An 18045-nucleotide genomic window follows, 5' to 3' on the forward strand; every position below is an offset into this window, starting at 1 on the left:
TCTTTACCTTTGTATGTATGTATATGTGTGTGCGCGCGCACGTGTGTGTTCGTGTATTTCGGGAGGACCACTGTGAAAATTTCAATACTTGAGGACCACTGAATTTTAATTATTATCCAATTTTCAATAATCTTTAGTTCTAAATTGTAAAACCTTTCATACACATAAACCATGGAAAATGTTTTCCTTATTGAAGATTCATTTTAGCATACATTTGATTTCCATTTGCTACAAGCTCTAAAAGTATTCGATTTTTCTGCCTTTTTTACTCAAGATAAATAACAAATTACCTTGAATTAAATTTTTTCTACTAAAATAAAAATTGTAAATGTTACTGTAAAAAGTATTATTTTAGTTTTTACATATGTTAAAAGATTCAGGTGTTTAATTAAAATAAACAAAAATATACGTAAAAAATTTTTATAAAAAATTATAAATTTGTACAGGTGTTTATAAATGTAATTGAAAAAATTTTACGTAATAAAATATAAAATTATTACTATTACTCAACGTTTTTTACAATACTTAACATTATATTTTCAACCAATCAAATCCAAATTGTAAGAAAGGATGATTACTTTTTTGCAACAAACTAGATTTACTTTTACTTTCCGTGTTTTGCACTATAATATTTAATATTGTTTATTGTAGATACCCTTGCATATTTAGTTAAAATGGCATTAACATCTTGATTTCGTGTAGCAAATTTTCTGAAAATTCGTCATTATAATAAATTTGAATATTTTTGTTTAAGTAATTAAAAATTTAAAAAAAATAAAAATAAACTTACTCAATATAAGGCGCAATTTCAGGAACTGTCCATTTGTCTTTCACTTTAAATAGTTCTTTTAGCCGTTTGATAAGATTGTTTGGCAGATTAGCTTCTGGATACGAGATTACTTGTTTTCTCAAAGTTTGCTTATGTTGTACAACAATAGCACAGCCATAAAGATACTCTTCTTTTGGTAGTATACAATCAGGACTTCCTATTTTCCATGCCTCCATAAAATCATCATAATTATTTACTGGAACTGATTCTAACAGAATCTTAGCTAGAAGCCTACTGGTTTTTGCTTCATCAAATCTAAAAAAATAATGAATCATAATTTGATTAATGAATAAAGAAGTCATATTAAAACAAACAATGTATTACTTGTACAACAGCGATCCATCTTGTTTAGTTTTTGAACTGAGCTCAGTATATGCATAAAATAAACATTCAAATACTGATTCAGGAATAATATCTTTTAAAGCATCATAAGATTCCTTTTTGTCTATTTCATCTATTGCCCATGAATTTTCTTCAATCAAATCCAACATCATTGGTAAAGCTCTGGCTTCAAATTCAAAAGCAATGAGACGATAGTAACCTGAAAGATTTTAAACTATTACTTTGAAATATCAATTCAAAACTATATAAAAATAAATTGTTATAAAAGTAAGTGATGTACCATTCATTTCCACAATGAGAAATTTTGGAAAGGCATCTAATATTTCACCATCACTGGCTTGTATTTCATTGCGAAGCCTTTCCCAGTCATAAAGAGATGATTGATCTATATTTTTCTCATATTCTAATCCTTTAAAAGATGATGGTTCTAATATCAGTTGCAATTTGCTCAATCTTGGACTGCATTCTCTGACCTATGAAAAATTTTTGGATTATATTACTTCCTTTCATCTTGTAAAACAAAGATAAAATACTCAATGGAGTATTCTATTAATCACGTAAATAAATATGTATTTGTAATGTTTTTGCTAAACTGTAATTAAATTTACTTATGGCCTCAATATGCGAAGCAGATTGTAAATAAACATGGATATAATAAAAAAAAATATTACATCTTTTAAAATTATTGACTTATAAAATAATAAGTAGTGAAATGCTTACTTCTAGATAAGATTTAAATGCACCTACAACTTCTACTTCTTCAACAATTTTTTCTGTCAGACCTTCAACAAATACTTCATCTTTCAACTTTAACTTAGGCACAAGTAAACAAGTATTTGATGTTTCAGCTTCTTTAACCTCATATGTTCGATTAGAAGTACATAAAACAGCTTCTTCTTCTGGTTCTCCACGAAATGATATACTAAACATAATTTATTATGTAATTATAATCTAGTTTTACAAATAAAATATCTATAACAAAATATGAAATAATATAATATGACAGACCTATCTCCAGATTTTAAAGCTTGCAATAAATGGTCATCCAGTTCTAATATTTTATATTCAGTACATTCTTTATCTATTTCAGCATGGGAGTACAAGTGTTGCACTATTGGAGCTATTTCATTACTATCAATATTTGCAAATTTTAATATTTCTTCAATATCTGCAGCAGTTGGAGGTGTACTATTATCAAATAATATTAGTTTAGTAAAATAATATTCAATTAACTGTATGTATAACAATATAATATACATTTGAATAGCAATTTTTTAAAGCAGCACTTACTAGATACCCTGATCTTCACTGTTGACATCTATGTACTCTACCCGATTTTCTGATATATCTGCATCGTAGTCCGAATTCATGATTTATATAATCAATTTTTCAAGAAATTGACTCACTTTAATTTGCACTATTGTAAATAATTTATTAAAAATATACGAAGATGATGAAAGGTTAAGCTCAATAAAATTATTGTTTATTTAAATTGAAGAATGTAACAAGCCACATAATTAAATCATTTTTCCAGCAATGTTTCTTCAAAATAATAATCACAGTTATTTCAAATGCATAAATCTATGTGATAAAGACATTGAATACAAATGAAAACAAAGTATAAACAAAGAAGTCTACCGGCCTACCGCCTGCCAACTGCTACTATTGCTCTTCCGCGGGAATTTCTAATCGAATTGGAACCGTCTGAAGTAATGCTATGTAAGATCGAGTTATCGAAGAAAATAAATTTAACAACTTCGTTGCTGTTCTGTCACTGGCCAAATTCCATCAGTATTGCGCTAATCATTTATCCTTGAAAATTTACAATATCCTTGAAGTAAAAATTCATAATTTAAAAGCATTACATTATTCTGACTCAGGTAAAACAATTTAATATATTTATTCTTTGAAATGGTACTTGAATTATCATTAAATTAGAGACTTTAAAATGTGTAGAGTTTAAATGTCAATTTGCAAGCGTCATTGTTGATTTCATAGTTTCACTTAACGTAAAATGTATTCCAAAAAACAACAGTTGGTAAATCGTTAAAGCAAGTTTCATTTGATGTTGTTGAGTTTATATTTGATATAATAAGTAATTTTACTATTGGTTTCTACATAACCTTATTTATAGTTATAATTTTATTTATTTAAAAGCTTAATATTTTATTGTTTAGAGATGCTATTTATAATATTCTTTTTATATTTCAGGTCAGATACATCATAAATACCAAAAATGTCTCAAGATGTAAATATGCAGCAAGCTGAAAAGGTATGTCATTGCATGATAAATAACAAACAGCTTGTATTGCTGCAATAATGTTGATCAAATAAAAATTCCCTAATAATTGTTACATTACACTAAAATTATCTGTGAGACTTTTGACAAATATCTATTTTATTTTATCAATATGAAAAACTTATACTTTTTCTTTGTAGCAGGAGTCGGGACCTGTGTATGGTGGTTGTGAAGGACCTGATGCCATGTATGTTAAGTTAGTGAGTAGTGATGGGCATGAATTTATTGTCAAAAGGGAGCATGCTTTAACTAGTGGTACAATAAAGGCTATGTTGAGTGGACCTGGTCAGTTTGCAGAAAACGAGGCTAATGAAGTGAATTTCCGTGAAATCCCGTAAGTTTCATAGATTATAATATTATTGCTAATGAAATACTTGAAGTTTTAACGTTCAGTATCTAAAAATATATTGTCTCACGATTCAATACTTTAAAGAGAAATTCGTAAGTTGGTGATACATTTTTACAGGTCTCATGTTCTCCAAAAGGTTTGTATGTATTTCACATACAAAGTGCGATATACAAACAGCAGCACTGAAATCCCAGAATTTCCAATAGCACCTGAAATTGCTTTGGAACTTTTGATGGCTGGAAATTTTTTAGACTGTTAAATATTGATGCATTGGATTAACTTGTCCATGTGCAGAAAAAAGAAAGAAATGCAAATTATAATATCTATTAAGATTTATCCCTTCTTCTCACATACAAAAATTCAGCATCAGTGATAAAACATTTTTTACTAGAACAAGAGGTTCAAGTTATACAATAATTTTTCATATATTATAGATAAAAATATGTACATCAGTAGACATGATTGATCTCGATTTAGAGAAGTAAATGTATGACCATTTAGATTGATTAATGATGAGAGATTATGATCTGTTCAATTACAATACCTAAGGCCAGGAGAAAGTCATGATATTGAACTGCGAAAAGTATGTTAGTTGACTTATAATCTTTATTACATTCAACTAATAATATGTAACTTATTACAATATCTTTAGTAACAACGATTTCATAAAGTGATTAATTAATAATAGTAAAGTTGTCATAACAAATACCTCCAGTTATTTTGACTTCAACTTTTGTTTGTAAAAAAATGTCAAGTCAAAGAAATGTATGATTTTGAAGTTTGTAAATGTTGATTGAAAGGATTAACTTTTTATTTAAAGGAAATAGTTGCTGAATAAAATTTAGTTTTAGTTTTTACCTTTTATAAAGGAATTTTCATGAACAAAATGTATTTACAAATTTTTAACTTACCAAAAACAATGATGAAGCCTATGTTTATGCGCTTCCGAAATTTTTATTAAAATAATTGTGCTTTTTTAAATATTGATATTCTTTTCTTGCATAATAAGTATTAACTCATTAATTTATTTTTGAAAATATTGCATATAAACAACAGCAGTTAGAATTCTTATATTCGTAAACATTTTTCCACAGATAAAACAAATAAATTAGATTGTAATAAAAACTTGAGAAGTTACGTATGTTTGAAAATGAATAAATGTATTTATAAAATGATTCCTTTCTTTTATTTCTTTTTAATTACATAATTTTAAATAATAGCAATTTAATTATTAATTTTAAGATAAGATTTTCGAAAAAAGAGATTAGAGGGAAATCGGAAAAAATCTTTAATATTGTTTTATACATTTTTTACTTTGATTGTTATTTACATATTGAATATCTTAAAAAATACTATTATAGTTTTTTACAAAGTTATATATATATATATATATATATATTTGTTAAATTGATTAGTTTTATTTGTAAAATATAGGCAAAATATTATGCTACATACGAAATAATTAAATGCAAACTATATTTTAATAATAACCAAATCACAGATACCTTGGATGCAAAAAATCATTTGCATCTATATGCAATGATACAAGTTTTTAAATCGTACTTGATAAAATAGAACTTATTACTTCTTGCTTTCTTTTTCAATGTCTTTAAATTTAGCTTCCAATCTATTCGAATAAGCTAAAAGCTTATATGCTGCTTGCTCTAACTTTGTAACACTATCATCAATTTGATTAATATTATCTAAAACAGGCTGTAGTTTTTTATATGTTTGATTGAGTCGATTCAAATAGTTTGATACTTCTTTTGATGTAAATTTCAATTGACTGTATTTATTGATAGTTTCTCTATTCATACGTTCTAACAGTTTATAATCTTCCTGAGTAGCAGTTAGTTCTTCTTGAAGATATTCACTGGTTTTTTGAAACATTGTATTTGCTAAGCGACTCAAATTAGGATCATGAGGATCTAAGGCTTCAAAACTGCTTGTACTTGTAGAAAGTGTGCTGCCTTTTTTTGGAGATTCAAATCTTAAATTGGACTCTGTTGTCTGAGTATTTAAAGAAGCTTTTTCAGCTTGTAAATCTTCTTTTGTTGTTTCACTTGCTGCTGCCATTTTTATTTAACAATGAACTAAAAGACAGTGGAGTTTTTAAATAGATTATAAAGCTATTTTTTTTACAATATACAAAAAGACGATAATATTTACCTGCTATTTATATTATTCTTAACAATAATAAAAATCTTTAATTTATAAACTGTCTGTGTAATCTAACGCATCAACAATCTTTCGATGCACCGAAAACAAGATTTGTTTAACCTCAATTTCAAACAGCTGATCAATGTTGTGTTGTGTAACCAATGGCATTTCGTTTGAAAAAGCGCGCGAAATTTAAAACTAAATATCATGAGTATACACAGTACACACACAGTTTTGAAGTTATATTATTCTCAATAATAAAGTTCAAAATTTCACTTTAATTAATGACACATAGATATTAAATCTTCTTTATAACTAATTAACATTTTATTTTTTATATAAATACGAATCTTTTTTTATATAAAATCATAATTATATAGTAATGATAAGGTGCATCTTTCTTTTAATTAATTACAATTACAATAAAATTCAAATTCAAATCGGATAAGATATTGTTTTATATTTTCTCCAAATTTATAAAAAGCTTACGAAATTTTGAACTTTACAAAAAATAATGGCAAAACTAATGTAGATGCACTTATGAAATTTTTATTAAAATACTTGCGGTTTTTTAAATATTGGTATTCTTTTTTTACATAATGATCATTAATTCAATAGTTTATTTTTGAAAATATTGCATAGAGCCAATTCGCTTTACATGAATGAAAACTAGGCTGCCTGGAAATTACAGTTTTTCGTAACTTTTTATCAAGTCTTACGAGGGTCGTTTTAAAAGTCCATGCAAAGTCAGAGAGATGGCGCTACTAGTGCGTATCAAGGTTATTTTCAGTTAGTGACATATCTTGGAAGAGCACACGCCAAGTTTCAGCCAAATCGGCCAATTACTTTGCGTTTTACATTCGTTTCAATCAAAGAAATCGAGTTGTAAAAAAATGGACGAAAAAGAATTTCGTGTTTTGATTAAACATTACTTTTTCAAAGGCAAAACACCTCAGAAGATTAAACAGAAGCTTGATAAACATTATGGTGATTGTGCACCTTCGATTAGAATGGTTTATAAGTGGTTTCAAAATTTTCGGAGTGGCCATATGAGCACAAAAGACGCTGAACGTTCTGGACGCCCTGTTGAGGTTACCACTTCAGAAATCATTGATAAAATCCATGATATGGTGATGGCTGACAGAAGAGTGAAGGTGCGTGAGATTGCTAGTACTGTAGGCATCTTGAGCGAACGGGTACATAATATTTTGCACCAACATTTGGACATAAAAAAGCTATCCGCTAGATGGGTGCCGCGATTACTCACGATTAACCAAAAACGAGATCGTGTGAAGTGTTGCAAGAATGGTTTGCAGCTGTTCCAGCAAAATCCGCAAGACTTTAAGCATCGTTTCATCACTGTAGATGAAACATGGATACATCACTACACCCCTGAGACCAAAGAACAGTCTAAACAATGGGTTACCAAGGGGGAATCTGCTCCGAAAAAGGCGAAGACAGTTCCTTCGGCCGGGAAGGTTATGGCGACTGTCTTTTGGGATTCGCAAGGAATAATCTTCATCGACTATCTGAAAAAGGGTAAAACCTATACAGGCGAATATTATTCATCGTTATTGGATCGTTTGAAAACCGAGTTGCTAGAGAAACGTCCACGATTGGCCCACAAAAAAGTCCTCTTCCACCACAACAATGCGCCAGCTCACGCCTCAGCAGTTGTGGCCGCAAAACTGATGGAAATTGGGTTCCAACTCGTTTCACATCCCCCCTATTCTCCAGACTTGGCTCCGTCGGACTACTATTTGTTCCCTAATATGAAAAAATGGCTGACGGGGAAAAGATTTTATCCAAACGAGGAGGTGATTGCAGAAACGAATGCCTATTTTACAGACTTGGACGAATCCTATTATTTGGAAGGGATTAATAAACTAGAGCAGCGTTGGATGAAGTGTATAAGCCTAAAAGGAGACTATGTTGAAAAATAAAAAAGATTTATTAAAAAAAATCAAGCAATTTTTATTTTTGCACGGACTTTTCAAACGACCCTCGTATTCATATAGAGTGCGCGTTATATACCGCGTTTTACCAGCTTTTACCGGCCGAAGGTGGAAACGAGTAAAGTTTGTCTTATTCATAACAGATGTGGGGCATTAATTAAGATTTTATGATGCAATATTTTTTAGCACTTCCGATAACTCCTAGTGCTGGTTTTTTCAATTTAAAATTTCATAATAGTAAGTATGGTGTTTGAGTAAAATGATTAAATATAAATGGTTTGTTAACTCAAGTTATTTTATTCCGTCGCGACTTGTACATGAAGAACGATAGTTCGATGGTTTCGCAAACGATATTTGGAATACAATTTTAGATTGACATCGGCTTAAAGCTTGCAAGCTAAGAACAGTTGAACTCGCCAAGTTCAGCTAAATCAACATATGGAAAATAATAAAACGCATAAAGTGGTATACAGAGAAATCCTTGATTAAATTAAATAAATAATTAAATAGATCAGAGACATTCAAAGTGTAAATAAACTATTATCCAAATGCAATATAACTTCCTATACATAAACACAATGTGAATCAACGGTCGAAGTGCGCTGTCGTCAACAGTGCACGTGCAGCCGAATAAATGAATCCATCAAAGCACCAGACGCACGAAGAAGAGGGAGAGACGGGAGGAAGGAGAATCAGCTGCGAACGTCGAAATAGTTGTAATCGCGCTTTGTGCAACTAGAGCGTGTACAACATTGTCAACGTGAACGCACGGGCTGCTAGCCTTAATGATTAATATAGTTCACTTTCGTTGTCCGCAGCGCTCGAACGCACTCGACACTTTTCTTTCATCTCGCTGCACTTTTATTTTCCTCGCAGGGGGGCAAAGACCAACTGTCGCACGCGATGAGTGTATACGTCGCTTCGGTGCAGCCGCACTCGCACTTCGGCAGCTGACGGCTGCTCGCTTTCCGACGACCGATTGCAGATTTGCTTCAATTCGAGCGACTGGTTTCCTCTTTCCACGTAACATCGACGAGCTTCCGCCTAGGATTTTCTTTTTCCACGGTGTAATACCTGGGAATGTCACACGTAAGATGCGTATATACATGTAGCGGGCAAATAATTGATCGCGAGGATTAATGTTCGTGCGATGCAAACGTTTCTGCAAAACTACTTTAACCGTCGCGCGATTTGCAAATACGTGCTTCGTGTGTCCACGGTGGAATGCCAGTAGCGCGACTCGATTTCCGTACCGTTCCGCATTCGTGTACGCCTAGGTCTACGCGCGCGCATCCAAAGCGGAACTGCTTGCTTCGGCTGCGCTCTAATAACGTGGAAAGGAAAGAACTCGGCGAAAACAAAGTGTCCCGGCGCGGACGTGCTGAAAAATTGAGCTGATTGGCGCTTCGCGTACGACGTTGGCAAGCTACAAAGCGGCGACCGGCTGAAACTAGAGGCTTCGATGTTTCTAGACGCCGTGGTGAGGCGACGATTTGAAACATGTAGCAACGATGAAACTTAGAATAAATAACAAGGAATTGACTTACTGACAAATTTTTATTTCTTGCTCTGTAAGCGAAATTATCAATCACAAACGAAGCCACATTCAGACCTGCCGAGGTCGGCGGTTGAAAAACGGCGAAGCCCATTTGAGGAACTTGAAAACCCGGAAGAACTCGGGCGTTAACTAAATTTGATAACATTTGCAATGAATAATGTAAATTATACGAATAATCGAATACATTACATATTATTTATTTTAAAATACAACATTGATTTTTTCGTAAAAAAATAACAATTGAATTGATTGAGCTATTTACAATAAGTAGGTCATTCAAATAATTTTTTTTCCACAATGTTGCACTGCATACAAGTGAATACGCTTTTCATAATATATTGTTCTAAATAACAGACATCTTTAAGTCTCTTTAATGTTGCTTTATGTAACTGATTCGTTGTAGCAAGTATCACGTGAAAAATAATAAAAAGATATTTGAATAAACGTTTAGATGTATATCCAATGCAAAACATACAAAACGAAAATAATTTTCTTATAAAATATCCACTATGTTTAAGAAACTTATCGTAATACAGTGTAATATAAAAAATACATAATTTCCGGAAAACGTTATTATCATTGATGATGCATTGAGTCCCAAAGCTCAAGACTATGGGACCCCCTTAACTCCCAGCTTCAACTAGTTCTGATGTTAAAAGATACAGTCTTTAGTAGCAATTTTAAACCACAAATATTATCTACATTGAATTTCTTTTAAGAGCGTAAAATTCTACTTTGATTTTAACATAGTATGAGTCGATCTAAAAGACATTATCGCCGATATACTGAAGCACTTTTCGATTTAAGTCATATGTGTATGTAACTCGATTCTATTGATCGTTTTCATTTATTTTACATCCTAATCAATGAAACAACTGTAAAGTTATTTTTTCTATAGTTTAATATTATAAATTAATATCTTTGAAAAGGACAATCGTTTATTTTTATTCAATATAATAGGTAGATATTCAAGTAGTAAAGACAAAATAGGAACTATTTGTTATAATCACAAGTTTATTTTACACTCGATACTGTTTTTATCTCGATATTGATCTCCTTAGACAACAACTCGACAAATTTTATAACAGGTTTATTTTTATTTCTAGGTAGGTTTTTCAAATTTGTAGTTGAATGATTTTAATTCTTGTACGTATATATTACACATCAAAATTATAAAATTATTATTTTAATAAGAATTTGTAAAATATTTTCCTAAACATTGACACTAACTATCTAGCACGCATATTCATGCGTATTGTTCAACACGACTAACAAATGATTTTTGTGATTTTTTTATTATCAATTAATTTCATTCAATTTTGTTCCTTGTGCAAATAATATTACAAATGAAAATGAAGTTATAGAGATAATTTCAATATACGTTTAAATGATAAAATCTGACGGTAGCAAAAGTAATGAAAATTTGCTACTAATAGTAACATGTTTTTCGTGTTTAGGCATGGATTAATTAGAATTACAAACATCTCACGTAATTCTTGGACGTACAACAATAAATGGTTTTTTCATTCTCCCTATCAAAATCCTTGCCGGCTAATCGACGCGTTAAGAGTAGTATTGATTTTACGATAAAGTTACCGCAGAGAAAATTTATCGATGATCAGTAGCCAAAGAAAGCACGAGCGTGTTTTCGAGACGATAAGTTGGCTAAAGATGCGACTCGGAAAGCGCTAAGTGCACGCACACTCGTCGTTCGGTCGTTCAATTGAAACAAATTGCTTGTTATTCAGCCATTGATAGCGTCATTAACAATCGACGCACTCTCATGGCCAGTAATAGTTTGTGTAAACAAACCAGCACACGAGACTCGTGCGCAACGGTGCGGTGACGTCTTCAAAAGCTCGTCTTATTCGCGCAAACTCTCGTCGCGAACACATCGCGGCGCTCGTACTTGGCGAGAAATTTCGTTCGACTTTTCTTTTTCTTTGGGCTCTTCGCGGTCGACCGTGAAAATACGTCGTTTAGATTAGTTATCGAGCTTTTCGCGCGACTTGTGACCCGTGACTCTTCGCTAGTCGACATTTCGCGAGGGCGATCCAGTAAGCACGTGGTTATCTCGATAAACAGAAATTGCTGTAGCATTGCGAAATTCAGCCCGCTCACTCTGAATGTGTGCTTGCGACTAAAGCTTCCAAAGGGTTAAATCTGCCATTGAGCATTCATTGCCGTGGGAGACAGCGTCGCGTAATATCGCCGCAAGTGATAACTTTACGGCAAGCGGTAAATCTGCATTATTGAAGGGGATTTAGAGAGCGGTATATAACAACAATACGAATCGTGCCGATCGTCACTTGAAAATGGCACACTTTCCTTGCTGCGGGAAAGAATGCTTTTCTGCTTCGCCATCCCAGCGATCCTTCGTTTTACAGCCGCGCAATTTCCCGTTAGCGCGCGTTGCCGTTTTTTCTTCTCCAATCGACGCCTCGTTCGATTTCAATAATAACGTAATAAAAGGGGGAACCAAACAACGACGTATTTTTACTCTCGGGGCACGCTACGCGTACATAGGTGGCCGACGCGCAGTGCAACAAAAATCCGAAATTCGCGCTCGCGTGGCGGCTAGAGTGGAACAGGAATCAGCCAAGGACTCGGGCATTACGTCGTATCCTTGCTCGAGAGAATAGAACGGAGTGGAAGTCTGCGTCGGGTACAGCCTTCTTTTTCTCCTCTCTCCGGTAACTATACGCGCGCGAGTTGGGCGCGGGCATACCGCTATATTGCCGATCGACGAAAGCCAGCCGAGGTCGGGCGTCATCGCGGAGTCTTCGTCCGCGCATAGGAAATGCGCGTCGGATGTAGAACGCACGCAGTTTCATCGATCTACGTCTCGTCGCTCTCTCTCCCTCTCTCTCGCGCGCGCGATTTCGGCTGTCGGGCGTGCGTTGACGCGCCGTTGGAAGGAGGATTGTTTGCGCGGCGAATCAATTTAATCCGGCTGTAAATATTTCTTCTCCCCTCGCCGATAAGAATCAGCATTCGTCGTACGAAGAAAAAAAATCATAATAATAATAATAATAAGACTGCGCGAGCATTAAAAACAATAGTTTAAAATAACAAGCCAAAAGTATCTCGTACACTGTCTTCCGGTGCTAGAGAAACATGTCAACTCGCCTACGTGGGTAAACATCGCTAACGTTGAATAATAGGTGACATCAAGTGGGATACCGCACTTTTTTAGCATTGAGAAAATGGCATAACTATAGTCGGCCGCGGCGCAGCGCACAGCTGAGCCGCGAGTGCAAGCATCAAACACATAGCGCGACGTGGCCGCGAGTAAACTCGCGACGAGTGCAGGCGCACTCGGAGAGCGGCTTGATCTAGTCCAGATGCTGCAGGCAATTAAACTTCACGGCGGAAAATCTCACTGAGAGTTCTGTTCGCGAGCCTCTCGCTCTCCTCTGCTTGTTTTTTTTTTTTTTTTCTTTGTTTTTCACCGATAAGTGGATTAGGTTCGCGCAGGGACGGCGATGATGGATCTTTTTCTTCCGATCGTCTTTTCATTGTTGTTTGCGCGAGAAATCGCGCTCGTAAAAGAAGCACCGTTCTCCGGAGCGATACTGATTCCCGTCCCTCGCGAATGACCGATCGAGTAGTTTTATCGCTGGCAAAGAAAATAAGAGAGCTTTGGAAAGGCAGAGACATTGATTCGCGCATTCGGCAAATTCTTTCGTATAATCGCACGCGCGCGTGTACATGCAAAAGCGTCGCAGAGCTCGAAATAGCAGCCAATTGCGCAATTGCGAGGACGAGCTCGTAGACGCGCGGCCACAGCTCGCGTGGCTCTCGAGATATTTTGCCGATGGCTCTATTGTTGCTGCGCGCACGCTATTCGTCGAATCGAGAGAGAAATAGCGACTCGCACTCCTCCGCTCCGCGTGCGAGATTTGTTATCAGATAGCAGCGGTGCCCTTGCGCTGCGTCTGCTTTTAATTTTATTAATAGCTTTGGAACGTTTTCAAGATCTCGAGAGAGAAAAGTCTTTCACTGCGGATACAACAAAAGAAAAGTCGACTGCGCGCTCTTTATGCGTATACATACACACATACACACACACACATATATATATATATATATATATATATTTTTTTTTTTTCCATTGCGTAACGGAACTTTGCGCTTCGTGCAAATTGTTATTTATTTTTTTTATTCTCGATTCATCAGTGGAACGAAAAGAGAATGCGACGAAAAGTTCGCTGGCGCAAAAGTTTCGGCGAAAACGCAAGGTAGCAAAGGAATAAACAAAAGAAGCCGACCGATCGAATTGCAACTATCGTTAGGCAATTACACGTATGTACACGTAAGTTGTACGGGCGCGCAGAGTGACGTCATGATTTAAGGCTAACGCGCCTACACCTCGTCCGATTCCAAAGTGCGGCTGCACCCGCAAAACCATCATCACAACAGCCGGAAGCTCCGTTCCCGATGACGCGCTCCTTCTCTTTCCTGCACCGATGTTAGATAATGCGCTATCTTCTAACTCTCGCTGAACTTCTGTATTGCCAACTCTCGCAATTTTGCATCTGAATTGTTCGGCTACGCTCGCTGTCCGCTTTACAAGCTGATCGATCTACGGTAATATGCTAATTGGCCGTGCCTCGCACATTTCGTCTCTCGACGGAGCTCAGCGTTGCACGCGAATTCCACCCAAGTTTTCTCCATTTTATTCGCCGTTATCCCTCGCGAAGCAGATTAGTCGACTATCTGTTCGCTTTATATTTCGTGCAATTATCTCAAGCTTATTTATGTGCTTGTTCTCCGCGCGACATTGTTACGGAAAAATTTGTACGTAAGTTTCGCGACTTAGAACGACCAAACTAACCCCTTCAACGGATTATTAGCGTTTATTCTTCGGAAAATCTAATAGGTAGCACATATGCAGCAGATTCGATCAACGGTGCAGCGACTGCGCTTGCAAATATTTTGCGCGTGGACGTGCTTATTTATCGCTCCAACACGACGAAAAGAACAACAAAAAACAGCTTCGATCGAGCCTTTGCCACTAGCTGCAAAATCACAGCGTAATTCAAACAATCGGTAATCAAGCCCGGACTTCAAAGCTAACGAAATGTAGCAATGAGTGGTGTCAAAGGTTACGCTGCCGCCGTCAACGTGACGACCGATACACTTTCCATTCTTCGATAAATAAAAATTGGCATCTGACGTCGCAACGACGAAAAGAAGCGAAGGGGAAACGGAGGGAAATTCGAATTGTTTGTCTTATAGCACGCGTGTCTCTCTTTTTTCGTGCTGATCACGAGTGCGCGTGTACCCAAATACACGCAGGAATGGGAATCTTTTCTTTAGCTGATTATTTTTTTTTTCTTCTTCGTTTCTTTCGTTCGAGGACGCGCGCATCCGACGATTTCGTTTCGAGATTATGTGGTTTGAGGAAACACGACTTTGCCAAAGACAGAGAGAGAGAGAGAGAAAGAGAGAGAGAGAAAATCTTTCGTCGGTATTTTACGGTGAATGGCTATCAAGTTCAAGGACAATGCCGAATAGAAAGGCATGCGCGCATTCGTTATACGCCTTGCATCCACGACAATCGAATCTGCTGGACAAGAATTTTCGGGGAAATCGCGGAGCCGGTGACGTTGCGTCTTCGGCGTAATTGACAAATGTCTTTGACGCTGACTCACGCGAGGCTCGAACGGTAAAAGACAGGCGAGCCGAGAGTTCGAAAACTTCGCGAGCACAGCAGCGACGTTGATAGCGCTTTTGCAGCTCGGTTGGGCCGCGCGTCTCGATCTCTCACGTCACGGAACCAATACGAGGCATGGCTCGCGTACACTGCTGGCAAACACGCGTGGGCACAAAGAAGCTTGCCGCGCCACGTGCTTGCAGCCGAGATAAGCTTGTACGCGCGATTATTTCGCGTTTGTCGCTACAGTGGCAGATCGTTTTCGTCTGAAATCTTTCAATGTGTCGCAGAGGACGCTGCGACTCTGACAGCAGTGCACGTTTAGATACAGTAACGTCTATAATCTTACATCATCATCGAGGTAGAGCTATACAAACTTTCGAGATTACCTGTGAGACGACGACGCTGTAAGAAGATAGGTATAAAATTGAATATCCCACGTCACCAGCATTCTTCTCATTAGATTTTCATCGCCCTATCTTTTTTATACTCCAGTATCTAGATGAAAGGTTTCTGCGTAGGCGTACTTGTTTATTTCTGGAGGCCGCAAACTATATAATCTATTATCCTCTCGGTAATACTACATTTCTGGGTGGGACTAAAGTGGTTTGTGTCATATAGATGGACTAAAGTCGAACTATAATATAATGTAATTGTCTTTTTCTATTTTACAAAGGGCCTTCTAAAATTCTTTGGCCTTTGACGTATCGCTGACGACCCATTACATGCTTTCAAAAATTAGGTCGCACTAGTTTAATTTTAATTAGAGACGTAGTACACAGACGGCTTGTCGAAGACTAACGGCGTTAATGAGGGGTTTGCTCGAGTATATTATTAAAGTGAAATCCAACGAGAATGCCGTGAATTTTCTGAAAACAGAGCAATAATTCATAAGCGATCTCTGGCATTGCCATCAAATATTCTATGAACGTGATCACGCGTCTTTCGCACTTCGGTTCTACGACCTGAAATCAATATACATACGTGCTTTACTTGGAACGGCCGATATTTTATCAGCGCATCCCAATATCAAGTAAGTAAGAGCACTGAGAGACGTAATGGGGCCAGAAAATTTGTAGTTCTACCTCGGTAACCACCGGAGCGAGACGAGTGAATTGATTCGATGAAAACGGCAATTCGACTGCAAAACAAAAATAACAACAAGGAAATTAAGAAACAAGCCCGTGATCGCGAGATCACAGATACGTACATTAGGTTACGTACATCAGGTCTCGCGAGCTCGCCATGAACGAGGAGGTAGCGAGCGTTTGGATTAAGAAGCGCTGTCTCTCACCCGAAAATAGATGAGGCCGAGAGCGAGGCGTTCGATCCTTCCATTCATATCGGAGCTCTCACCCGCGCCCGAGAACGTACAGCTGCTCGCGGCCGCCGCTGAGGCTCCCTCTCCGGCGCTCTGCGCTTGAGCAACCAAGTGCTCGCGCACTCGACCGAGTGCAAGCGTACCCGAGCCAGAGTGCTAGAGTATCGACCTGAGCCCTGTCCCGTATAGCGCGCGTATGTGTGTACACTTCGGGCAGCGCCAAGCGAAAGTTGGAGGAGCCGAGCGCAGGCGCGCAACGTGCCTTTGTATTATAAAACGCTCGGTGCACGCGAACTCGACAGTGCCGACCCTCCTTGCGAGCGACGCCCCGAGTCTTCGCTCGACGAGCCGCCGCCGCCGCCGCCGCGTCGACGCGAGCGCGGTTCGCTCTTCGAGGACGAATCTCCGTCTGCCTTTTGCCTCTCGAACGCGCCGGCCGGGTTCGCCCTCCACTCTTCCGCTCGTTCTTTCGGCGATGCGTCGAGCTTGCACCCGCGAAGCTTGCGGATGTACAGTTCCATGGCAATTGCAGCACAGTCGACGTAGCCACGGACTGCACCACGCTGCGTGGTATACATTCGCGCGTACGCAAGGACCGCTCGGCCTTTTCTTTCCAGCCTTCTCGAGTGCGTCATTTGCTTTTCAACGCGAATGGAAATTATTCCAGTCATTGTTATCGTTATTATTATTATTATTATTATTATTACTTTCACCTCCCTTACTTTTGGCAAAACAATACAACAACGGCAATTCGACAAGTTTTTTTGTTCATGTCCTCGCGTCAAAACCAAAAAACTAAAATTTCCTAGCGCAATTACGCATATTCCGCCAGCTGCAAATTGCTTATAATTTGTTAATACCGCGAAACCATTTCCGTGCTTAAACGCTTTGCCGATTCGCAACAAAAAAAAAAAAAAAAAAAATTCCGTGAGCCTTCCGAGCGCAATATGTACATTCTGCATGCAGCACATCGTATTCTCCGGCACTCTTTCTCACACTGGAACATACAATGCCGATTTCTAAGCTGTTCTCTTTTCGCCAATAAAACGAAAAGCGGCGACGGACAAAAATGTGCAGCTACTTGCGAAACTGCAGCGCGTTGCAGGATCACTGTCATTAACCTGTTAACCGGGGAAATCCCTTTCTAATTACGCAACATATAACGGGCGCGTCCTTTTCCACTGAGCGTGTATGAATGACGTATTACCATAGTAGTAGTAAAATATACATCCCACCCGTTCCAGGGCGCAATATAAATATCGAGGACGTATTCATATGTCCTACCCGTACCCGATATTGTTTACTTTTGACGTATTTATACGTCCCGCTCGGTTAACAGGTTAACGCTGCCTATGCGAGATTTTCCATCCGAGAACTATGCGTTCTGCGAGAGATATTTCCACTGTAACAGCACGCCAGAGAGACAGGTGCGAAGTGAAAAATACGCATAGCCACGAAAGTAATCGTAGAGAAAGCCGCGATCGTGCGCTCTCGGCCTTTCAAGCTTTTCCACCACGTTGAATTTGGACTGCGCGCTCTCTCTCTCTCTCTCTCTCTCTCTCTCTCTCTCTCT

The 18045-nt window shown here is 37.2% G+C and overlaps 3 protein-coding genes and 1 long non-coding RNA gene across 5 annotated transcripts; 1 reads left to right on the forward strand and 3 right to left on the reverse strand.

Annotated features, from left to right (window-relative positions):
- Positions 1 to 454: 454 nt before the first annotated feature.
- LOC131663618 (sister chromatid cohesion protein DCC1) lies at positions 455 to 2814 on the reverse strand. Its single transcript, XM_058934106.1, has 7 exons — positions 2462 to 2814; positions 2180 to 2359; positions 1892 to 2093; positions 1452 to 1644; positions 1154 to 1370; positions 791 to 1084; positions 455 to 710 (listed from the first exon to the last, which is right to left on the reverse strand). The coding sequence occupies exons 1-7, from the start codon at positions 2539 to 2541 to the stop codon at positions 605 to 607; spliced, it is 1272 nt and encodes a 423-aa protein (XP_058790089.1). The 5' UTR covers positions 2542 to 2814; the 3' UTR covers positions 455 to 604.
- A 125-nt stretch (positions 2815 to 2939) lies between these two features.
- Positions 2940 to 4960, forward strand: LOC131663619 (elongin-C). 2 transcript variants are annotated; one of them, XM_058934108.1, is made up of 4 exons: positions 2940 to 3051; positions 3383 to 3443; positions 3614 to 3804; positions 3937 to 4960. In XM_058934108.1, the coding sequence occupies exons 2-4, from the start codon at positions 3408 to 3410 to the stop codon at positions 4076 to 4078; spliced, it is 369 nt and encodes a 122-aa protein (XP_058790091.1). In that variant the 5' UTR covers positions 2940 to 3051; positions 3383 to 3407; the 3' UTR covers positions 4079 to 4960. The 2 variants fall into 2 exon arrangements, with proteins under 2 accessions (XP_058790091.1, XP_058790090.1); XM_058934107.1 differs by having other exon boundaries at positions 3611 to 3804; positions 3937 to 4958.
- A 190-nt stretch (positions 4961 to 5150) lies between these two features.
- On the reverse strand, positions 5151 to 6112 carry LOC131663557 (biogenesis of lysosome-related organelles complex 1 subunit 2). The gene is made up of 2 exons (XM_058934026.1): positions 5989 to 6112; positions 5151 to 5912 (listed from the first exon to the last, which is right to left on the reverse strand). The coding sequence occupies exon 2, from the start codon at positions 5893 to 5895 to the stop codon at positions 5401 to 5403; it is 495 nt and encodes a 164-aa protein (XP_058790009.1). The 5' UTR covers positions 5896 to 5912; positions 5989 to 6112; the 3' UTR covers positions 5151 to 5400.
- A 9480-nt stretch (positions 6113 to 15592) lies between these two features.
- On the reverse strand, positions 15593 to 16585 carry LOC131663633 (uncharacterized). Its single transcript, XR_009301868.1, has 3 exons — positions 16376 to 16585; positions 16136 to 16292; positions 15593 to 16020 (listed from the first exon to the last, which is right to left on the reverse strand). It is a non-coding gene; the product is annotated as an uncharacterized LOC131663633 (long non-coding RNA).
- Positions 16586 to 18045: the final 1460 nt, after the last annotated feature.

Source organism: Phymastichus coffea, unplaced genomic scaffold (assembly GCF_024137745.1).
Source record: "Phymastichus coffea isolate CEN01 unplaced genomic scaffold, Cenicafe_Pcof_1.1 PCOF00036, whole genome shotgun sequence".
In the NCBI taxonomy this organism is placed as follows: domain Eukaryota; kingdom Metazoa; phylum Arthropoda; class Insecta; order Hymenoptera; family Eulophidae; genus Phymastichus; species Phymastichus coffea.